The sequence below is a fragment of the Desmodus rotundus genome, chromosome 9, assembly GCF_022682495.2.
Source record: "Desmodus rotundus isolate HL8 chromosome 9, HLdesRot8A.1, whole genome shotgun sequence".
In the NCBI taxonomy this organism is placed as follows: Eukaryota; Metazoa; Chordata; class Mammalia; order Chiroptera; family Phyllostomidae; genus Desmodus; species Desmodus rotundus.
In genome coordinates this window covers 89,846,999-89,856,749 of record NC_071395.1, presented here as the reverse complement: position 1 = coordinate 89,856,749, position 9,751 = coordinate 89,846,999, and the positions used below count along the sequence as shown (strand labels likewise).

General features: G+C 48.4%; 1 protein-coding gene across 1 annotated transcript; it reads right to left on the bottom strand.

The window, feature by feature from the left end:
- Positions 1–1,776: 1,776 nt before the first annotated feature.
- Positions 1,777–3,626, bottom strand: LOC112316514 (somatotropin). The gene is made up of 5 exons (XM_045182386.2): positions 3,496–3,626; positions 3,061–3,221; positions 2,755–2,862; positions 2,383–2,523; positions 1,777–2,087 (listed from the first exon to the last, which is right to left on the bottom strand). The coding sequence occupies exons 1-5, from the start codon at positions 3,503–3,505 to the stop codon at positions 1,884–1,886; spliced, it is 624 nt and encodes a 207-aa protein (XP_045038321.1). The 5' UTR covers positions 3,506–3,626; the 3' UTR covers positions 1,777–1,883.
- Positions 3,627–9,751: the final 6,125 nt, after the last annotated feature.

The following is a 9,751-nucleotide window of genomic DNA, read 5'->3' as shown; positions in this document are numbered from 1 at the left end:
AACTACTCCTTAACAGTTAAGCGAGAGATCGGTAGAAACACGGTGCCTGGCTGGATAAAACAAGATAGAGGGCCAGATTTGGCACGCGGGCCTTGTGTTTGCTACCTCTGGGTTAGAGTATTGTCCGGGTCTGCCAAGGTTGCCTTGGATCTCGAATCAGGGCACATACCAGAAGCATCTCTCTCTCTCTTTCTCTCTTTCTCTCTGTCTCTCTGTCTCTCTCTCTCTCTCTCTTTTTCTAAAATCAATTTTAAAAATTAAAAAAAATACACTCTTGCCTGGATCCCTACCCAGACCAATTAAATCGGAGTCACAGGGAATGGAGGCTATGGCCACAGTTATTTAGAAACCTCCCCAGGGGTTTCTAACTTGCAGTGGAGGTTGCCATTCACTGCCTAATTGAAGAGCTGAAAGGCAGAAAGCAATTGTTAAAGAGTTTAAGGTAGATGGTCTTTAAGGTCTTTTTAAATTCAAAAGTTTTGCAAAATCAACTAGCACCTTTGAAATTCTTAACCAGCAGGGGTTGAGCTTCTGCTATCCTCGGAAGAAACTGAGCGGGTAATCTGGAGTGTGGCTCCCCCTGCAGTTGACTGCTTTCATAGCACCTTAGAATCCACATACCAGTAGCTGTAACATCCCTCTACCAGGGGGGTCAAACTCACTTTCACTCAGCCTCTGGGTTGCCTTCAAAGGGAAGAATGTAATTTTAGGACTGTATAAATGTAGCTACTCCTTAACGGTTAAGCAAGAGCTTGGTGCTGCCGCCGGGTAGAAACCAGGTAGGTGCCCGGACAGATAAAACAAGGTGGAGGGCCTAATTCAGCCCGAGGGCCTCGTGTTTGCCACCTGTGCTAGGCAACCCTTTCTGCCACATTCATTTCAACAAGTACTTAAGATGGCTCACATTTCCTTTTAAAACATTTATTGGAGTCAAGACATAATTATATATTTGTGCTACTTACATCAACGTCTAAAGACCGTGAAATTTCAAATAATTCTAAGGTCAAATGAAGGATATTACAGGGGTATTAATTTTGGCTGAATGTAAGAAATGCTTGTCTGAAACCAGAGAGATTTAGAAGCATGAGTTGCCTTGTGAAATAGTGATTCCCTTGATGCTAGGGCCACACCAGTGAACACCATTGCAAGGGATGCTATAGAGTAAGGTTCTTAAATCAGAAGGAAGTTGGATGACTTTTGAGGCCCTTCTAATTCCAAGTGCCACGATTTTAAAGTCAGACAACAGAAGAATGATCTAAGACAGATGAGTGGTTTCTGAGCCAAGAAATGAAGCTCTGGGGTTCTGATTATTTCCATTTTTCAACTACTCCCCAAAGACTTATGTGACTAAATGTAAAATATTGAAAATAAATACCAGTGGCTTCTGTTTTAAAGAAAATGCATTATAGCACATTAAAAAAACTGAACTTTTCAGGAAGATTAATTAAGAGGGTGATTTTTTGCATTGTAAAAGAATTCCTGATTTTGTAAAATCATATTTGGATAATAGAGTTACTTTGTGGGCTTGGTACTGACATATCACTGCCCAGGAAGCTGGGATCACGGACCTAAGGAGCGAACTTGGTGTGTAACAGGGAGGAGTGAATGTAGCAGCCTCTTTCTAACCCAGGAAGAATTGCCAGGTCAGTTATCCTCCAGGGGCTGGGCTCTGTTTAATAGAGCCCACAGGAGTCCTGCAGGTTGCCCTCCCAACTGCCCCTTGCCCCCCACACACTCCCCCATCCCATTCATAATAGAATGACACCTACTCGGACATTATGATGCAACTTTATTTTATTAGGAAAGGATGATGGGCACTGAGGTGTCGTCCCTTTCCAGGGTCAGGGGAGGCACTGGGGAAGGGTCACAGAGATGCCCAGCAGTTAGAAGGCACAGCTGCTTTCCATGAAGCGGCGACACTTGGTGAACCGCAGGTATGTCTCAACCTTGTGCAGGTCCTTCTTGAAGCAGGAGAGTAGCCCGTAGTTCTTGAGCACTGTATCATCACTTCGCAAGTTTGTGTCAAACTTGTCATAGGTGGTTTGCCTGAGGATCAGCCCAGCCCTGGGGCTGCCGTCTTCCAGCTCCTGCAAAAGGGAAGGGGAGGGAGAAAGACTCAGTCCTTGCCAGCAGTTCCCCCTTCCTCCTCCAGGTCTCTCCCTCCTTCCAGGACTTAGAGAAAGGCGTGGAGGGTTCAAAAGGTGAAAGGAGGAATCGGACTTTTCCCAGGTCAGGGCTGAGCTGCTACATGGACAGCAGCCGGCAATGCCTCTCTTGCCAGCCCATGTAAGCCCCCCACCCCTCAGCTAAGCCAGTGGGGCCTCCGGCCCCCGAGGAAGGGCAGACATGGCCCCAGGGTTGGGCCAACAACAGCATCCCCACCCGCATCAGGACTTGGATGCCTTCCTCCAGGTCCTTCAGCTTCTCATAGACGCGGTTCGAGGTGAAGACCCTGCTGAGGAACTGCACCGGCCCGAGCCAGGACTGGATGAGTAGCAGGGAGAATCGGAGCAGCTCCATGTCCTGCGGGGAGGGGTGTATGGTGGGCGCTGGCAGCCCTACCAAGGACGGCCTCTTCAAGCCTTCCCCTGCCATCCCACCTCCCACTGCCACCCTCTGCCACCTTGGGGAGAAAGCAGCCCAGGGCCCAGGTGCAGGCACAGCTGCCCAGGCTCCTGTGGAGAGATGGGGCCAGCCACCTCCTTAGAAAGAGGGAGACCTCTGTTCCCTGGCTGGGCCACGGAGGCCACTCACAGATTTCTGCCGAGCCTCCTCCTTGCCCGTGGGGGCCGGGATGGTCTCTGAGAAGCAGAAGGCAGCCTGGATTGAATATCTCTGTCCCTCCGGGATATACATGCGCTCCTGGGAGAAGGAACATTTGCCCGGGTCTAAGACGGTGCATGGTTCTCATCGCTGCTTTCTTTGGAACCTCCCTCAGTTTATACTCACCTGACTGCGTCTTCACTTGGATAACATCACCCCGAACTCATCAATTTTCTCCCATTATGTTGGGGCCCTTCCTGCCCACCCCGCCCCTCACCACCTTCCTGGGTTGCTTACAAACTCTCTGTAGGTGTCAGCAGCCAGTTGGTGCAGGTGCTGGGCCCGGAGCACAGCGTTGGCAAACAAGCTGGACAAGGACATGGTGGGGAAGGCGCCCACCTCCTCGGGCCAAGGCAGGCAGAGCAGCGCAAAAGCCAGGAGCACAGAGGTCTGGGGGCCTAGAGAGAGACACGGAGGCCGAGGGTGGGGCCGCAGAGAGCAGGAAGCCTAAGTCTCCAGCCAGCCCTTTCCCTACCCCAGGGACCTCCTTTTCTCCTCTCCGTCCCCCAGGGACTGAGAAAATTTAAAAGTTGGCCACATGTCTGGGCACAGATGTCTACACTCACATTCAGAAACCCCAAGGCCCAGGGTCAGTGCCCCCACCAACCTGCAGGGCCCCCTGTATTGCTCCTCAGTACACAGCAGGCCCAGGGAGATTTTAGGGGTACCTACCTGCAGCCATCACAGCTGGGCGAGCTGTCCACAGGTCCCTGAGCAGTTTGGGGAGCTGGGTCCTAGGATCCTGGAATTGATCCCTTGCAGACCCTTTTTATACCCTGGCCCCATCTGTCTCCCCCTCTGCCCCCACCTCTCTCTCCCCTCTGCCCCCACCTGTTTTCTCTATGCATTTATGTACAGGCCCGTCAGCCTCTACTGATGGATAATTTAGAACCTCCTCCCACTCATCCTGTTCCCGCTCCTCTCCCGGGGTCATGCCCCCCAGGCTTGTTGCCCTCTCCACTGTCATCAGCCCTGTGCGGGTTGCACACTCAGGGTCTCCACTAGAGCGATAACCCAATCTGTCCTCTTTTTAAGGGGTGGGGGTGGCAGAAGGGAGTAATCTGAGTCCAGGTGCGCACTGGCAGGACGTCACTGTGTGGCTGTCCCCTGGGGTGAGGAGGGCCCACTTGGTCCCTCAAAGGGGGGCTGTGTCACAATGGCTGTGCCTTCAGAGCTGTCAACCCCTCCCTTGCTATACCCCTTTTCTCTTCCCTGTGCAGTTTCCCTCCACCCACCACAGAGAATATGTGTGTTTTTAAAAGGGGGTCAAGACAGCAATGGAGTCTGGAGTTTCTGGGCACAGTTCAGCCCCAGATTCTACCTTCATCTCTCACCATCCTCAGACCACATCAACACCTCGCCCTGCCTCCTGCAGCTGGATGCAGTGCTAATCCTGACCACTAGAGGACACCAGTCCCACACACTGCCCTCCCTTTCTCTGAGGGTTGGGGGCTCTCCCCAGATGGGTGGGCAAAGGACCAAAACTTTAGGTATGGGTACTCTGCACAGAGATACAGACTGAGAAGCATAAATTCCAGGAACAGACATGTGCCACGAGTGCTTCCTCCCACAGCCCTGTCGCCATCAGAGAATCTCAAAGTTGGAAGAGAACTTGAGAGTTTTGATTCTTTCCCCTTGGTGGGAACTCAGGGTACAGCACCCTGAAGGATGCTCTCTCCACTGACTGTAGTCTCCTCCCATTCTGTCCTCTCCTTTTAACATTTGTCCACAGGTGTTAGGTTGTGAAGAGCATGCCTGCGCGTTCTCACAGCTGAACCACTCCGTTCCACAGGGGAAGAGACCAAGCCAGGTTCAGAGAGGTTGACTTGCACGGGCAGCTACCTCGGCCGAGGCAGCAGATCTCCAAGGCCTCTTCCCCTGTTGCGCCATCCCAAGCCCTTTCTCCCAGCAGACTGGGTGGGCGTCATCTAGTTATTTTAACTTCACATCCCTCTGAACACAGGGGTCCTTCCTCTAACCACAAGGGTCCCTTTGCTTCATTCTGTCCTGTCCTAAAGGATAGATCATTGTCCCTTGATTCCCAGGTGAGGATGACCCAGAGACACAGCGTGCATCTTAGAGACCACACAGCAGGCAAGGCTGGGGATCCGGAAGGCTAGCACAGCTGCCTTCCTGCCTCCTGGTGCCCAGGGTCCTGGCTATTTCAGCATCTGGATGTCACCAGCCCCCAGGGATAAGAGCAGGAAAGAACACATTCTCTTTGTTTAGACCTTTTGCCCCTTGAGTCTAAGACCATTTAGCACTTGACCCTGTGGTAAAACAAACTAGCAAACCCTTCTAGAGGTGGTTGGTTATTGTCTTGGCAACCAACATTGAAAAGTTACCCCTGTGGTCTACAATGTGTGTACTTGTGCCTTGCCACCTCCCCCTTTTAGGACGAGAGGGTAGAACTCCCTTTTCTCCCATCATTCCTGAACAATTTCCCAACCATGCCTTTGGTTTGTGATCTGCTGGGGAGGACACTCGGGCCTGTGGGAGCTGTTCTCCTGGCAGGACTGTTGGAGGAGCAGGGTGGGGTGTCATCAAAGCTACAGGCTCTGAGGAAGGTGGAGACGACCCTTTCTTATTCTTTTGAATCCACCAAAGAGGAGGAGCCAGGGGGGGAGTAGAGGAGCGTCTCTGAGCTTCTCACAGCCTTCTGCCTCCCCTGCCACTCCTTCCTCCTATGTCACCTGAGAGAAGGAGCTCTGATGTGGAACCCCTCCTGACAGGCTTCTAGCTAATGCTGGGAGACCTTGTACGTGAACTGTGGACCATGAGAGAAAGGCCCCAGGCCTCCCCTTGGTGTGAGGACATGAAACTCAAGTTGGGGACTGCTTGAGAGCCACACACATGTGGCACAGAGGTGTGGCTGAAGCTCCTCACCAACTAGGTTACTGCCAAGAACAGATGGGACCAGCCAGAGCAGGGTGTGTCTCCTCTCACCAAACCCACTTCTGTTGACCCAGAACTAGGTTGACCCATGGGACTCTGGGGACCCTTGGGGATACAACTTTTCCTAAAGGTCACCATGGTGGCAACTATTGGACCCAAAGAGGGAAGAACTAAAGGGTGTGGGGTGGATGTTGGTGATCCTCTCCCCTGGTCTGGACCTCTTCAGGGCCTTTAGTGATGGAGTCCATTGTTAGCAGAAGATAAACTTTGAATTAGATGGGATTTTCCCTCTAGTGCAGGAAGTTACCCACCCTTTCTTGGGGCACCACCTGGGGACAGACCCCTGGCTTCTCCAGGTTCAGAGACTGCCTCAAAATAACCTCTGCATGGTGGCCAGTGGGGAGAAGCTCTGGCTAGCACCTCTGAGGTTGGCCTCACAAGGCTTGGGATGATTCCCCCATTATCTTGGAACCTGTGAATTTCAGTGTGTTGGGAAGCCCTTCATGTTTCCATACTTGACCATCTCTGGGGTTCTCTGGACCTGTTGTAGAAACTCTCAGATCTGTTCTTGATCCAAAAGTGGCCTCTTTTAGGCTTCAAGAGGCCCTTCGAGGTTCAAGTCTGTGGGGTTTAGGTCCATCTCATTATTCAGAGCCACTCTCGCCCTGGTCTTAGCGACAGCCTCTGAGGGACTGGTGGCGCCTCTTTACACTCTCCCTTGGTCACTGGAGGCCCACACTTCCCACTGCCCACTCTGTCCTGACTTCCTTGAGGCCAGAGTCTGGGATTATCCCCAGAACAACCTTACTCAGTCTTTGCTTCTGTAACTGAACACAGGACCTGCTGCCTGCCGCTTCAAAAGCCAACACTCGAGAGGCAGGTCCTGATGTAAAGGAAAGTGGTTTTATTCAGGTGCCAGCCACCTGGAAGACGAGGGACTCTCGTCTCAAAGCCCATCTTGGCATATCAGGTGTCCTGGCTACTTTATATAGGGGAACCACGGGAAGAGGGAAGCTAAGGAATTTCTGGCGATGTGCAGTTTCTGAGCTCTGCTCTTGGGTGTTTCAGTGTTATCTCCTGCGTGCGTCATCATGCAGTTCCATCACTCCATCCACAGGTTCACTGCTGATATCTGGGAACAGGGTGTGTAGTCGGTGTTTCTCCTGGTTCTGATATGCGTCACTGATGCTTTTCCAATTTCCTGTGGTCAGGGTCATTCCTTGGTTAAGCAGGAGCTGCCACTGCTGATGTCTATAGAATACTTATAAGGAAACTTCTAATACATGAATCTTCTATGCGTTTGTTAGTACAGCGTATTCTATAATTACCACCTGATTAGTATACTCTGCTTACTTCAGTGACTGTTACAGTTCCCCACTGTCGATTTTTCCTCCATGTCTAGGGAGCTATTGGTATCCTCTGAATCTTCTGGGGGAATGAAAAATTTTAGCCTGTTGTAAAGCAAAGTCCCATGAATTAAAAACAGATATATATATATATATATATATATATATATATATATATATATATATATATATTTAGAGGTATCTATTGAACAGACACTATTTTTCTGGTGTGGGAAAACCAAGTCATAAAGAGTTTTGAAACAACAAAGACAAGCATTGTAAAGAAAAGAATGGTTAGACCTAGATTAAAAATTCCTCCTAATATGGACTCGAGTCCTTGTGGTACCCATGAAAATAGACTTGCAAAGCAATCTCCAGTTTCCTCAAAGAGAGGGGTGTGATGGTCCAAAGTTTGTTGAAGCCAAGTAGCCTGTTGCTTGGTTTTGGTGATGCTTATTTCCACCTGAGCTGAGGTGTCAATGTAAGTAGAGCAAGAGGAGTTGATGGTAGTCATGCAAACTCCTCCTTGTTCTGCTGGTATGCAGTCTAAGCTAATTCGATTAGAGAGTCCAGAGATTTCTGAATATTAGCAAGTAAGGTGACAGTTTCATTGGCTCTGGTGATTAGTCTTAGAGAGATCCCAAAGTACATGCTGACTTGTACCAGGCTAATATAGTACACCTAAAGAAATATTCATCACTGTCTGGGGGTTCTCTGGGGAGATCTCAGGCTGTTCGTGTGAACATCGATTGCTTGTCCTGGAGCCCCATCCACCCAAACACTTTTACTAGCTTGTAGATCTCAGGAAGGAACAGTTCTCCTCTGGGGCCCTGTGGACAGGTTAAAAGCTTCTGGAGTTGGAGTGCATGTTCCAGTGGGACTTGCAGGTGAAGCCACTGTCTTTCAGAAGAAGAGGTCACTGGGGCAGTCAGTTTACAGGGCAAGTCCCATCCCGGCAGAGAGGTGGGACATTCAGGCGAATAGAGGAAGTTGAGGAAGCTGTGTGATAACTTAAGGGCTCTGAGTTGGTATTCTGCAGCCTGGAGAGAGACTCGTTGCTGCGTTTGTCTCCTTATCCCTTTGACTGAGACTGCTGGGGGTTTCTAGTCAATTCGGTGTTTGATACGGAGTATGTGGCTCCCACGACGACTAAAAGTCAATCAGCGTGTTCCCCACTGTCCGCTGTACCTGGGGCTCCTATAGGGAAATAACGATGGGTTGGGAGGTGTCTAGAGGAACTTTGGGTCTTCTCGTTTATCATCTGAGTCACCGCCTGCCTGTGTGTCTCTTTTTATTTATTTATTTTTCCATGCCTGTTGCTAGGCACCTGATCTTTCCACCTTGGTAACCTTCTGTACCTGGTCTACCATCCTTGCTCTGGCCTTGTCTGTGCATAAGTGCAAAATAAAGCTTTGAAGACAACTGAACTAGAGTTTAATGTCCATAACTGTGTATTAGGGTCTGTTGAAGCACAATTTCTCCCCCTGAAATAACCTTCATTTTTATCAGAGCCCAGTGAAGACCAAGTCATTTACTGCATTAAGTCCAGTTTCAATTCAGCCTGATTACTTGCATAAATATAACTGGGATGGCGATTGATCACATAGGCTCTCTTAAATGTACTTTGCTGGAATTTCCAGATTGAGCTTTAATTAGCTGCACAGGGCAGGACCAAGCCACCCAGTTGCCATAAGGCTTTGCCTGAAATACCTACAACTTTGGGTGAGTTCCTCAAGTTTTTGAGGTCCTCATAAATGTCTTGAGGTTCCTCCTTGCCATCTCCCAGGAAAGCAACCTTCACTCCTTCCCTGGAAAGACTGCCGTGAACCTTATGAGTAAGCGAGGTACCAGCCATTTCTCCAAAGCGCTTTTATTGGCTTCGAAGTCAATCTTCATTCCTTAAAGTTGTCTGGTGACATCTGTAGTCTAGGCATGTCATTTTCAGATATGACATTCCAGTCAAAGTCTTTGTTAATAAAACCACAATTAGAAACTGGCCTTATGTGTCCTATTATGGAGAAATCAGATTCCTATTGGATTTATGCGAGCAAACATGTTGCCATGGAAATAACACTCACTCATTATGAATTTCCAAATTCCAGAGGGATCAAGTAGGGAGAAAAATATAATGCTTCAGTATTACTTATGAAAGTATAACTTACCAAATTGCTTTAAGAAAAATAAACAAGTTTCCTTATTCCTGGAAAACAAAGAGATTAAAAATCAGCAATATTTTCAATAAAAAGTTACAAAAACTGCAATCATCTTCAGTTCATTCTGTCCCATAATCAATTTTTGTTTATGCTGATTATTTGCCAGTATTTCTGCAGACCCAGTTATTTCATAGAGTTCTAATAATCATCCAGTTAAAAAATATGATCTGAAGACTTATTCTCAGAAATATGTAATTTAGAGTAAGTCAGAGTACTTCTGATGGATCTTTCTGAAGATGTAACATATTTGTAAACGCATCAGGGTAAAACAATGAATTTTTCTACATGACAAAAAAACCTTAAAATTATATGGCCATAGATCTGATTGTAATGCAATTGACAAAGGAATTTGCTTTCCTGTAACAACATTTTCAGGGAATAATTAGAATTACAAATGAAAGTATATCGGAACTCTGTAGACTCTTGGAGATTTTTATATAATCTCTAGAACATCCATTTTAATAATAAAAACGT

Bases quoted from the DNA above. Each gene is read 5' to 3' on its own strand.
- LOC112316514 (XM_045182386.2), bottom strand. The intron at 2,863-3,060 runs GTAAGCAACCCA...TCCTTCTCCCAG, and splicing joins CTGACACCTACAGAGAGTTT to GAGCGCATGTATATCCCGGA. The intron at 2,088-2,382 runs GTGGGGATGCTG...TCCCTTTTGCAG, and splicing joins GCATCCAAGTCCTGATGCGG to GAGCTGGAAGACGGCAGCCC.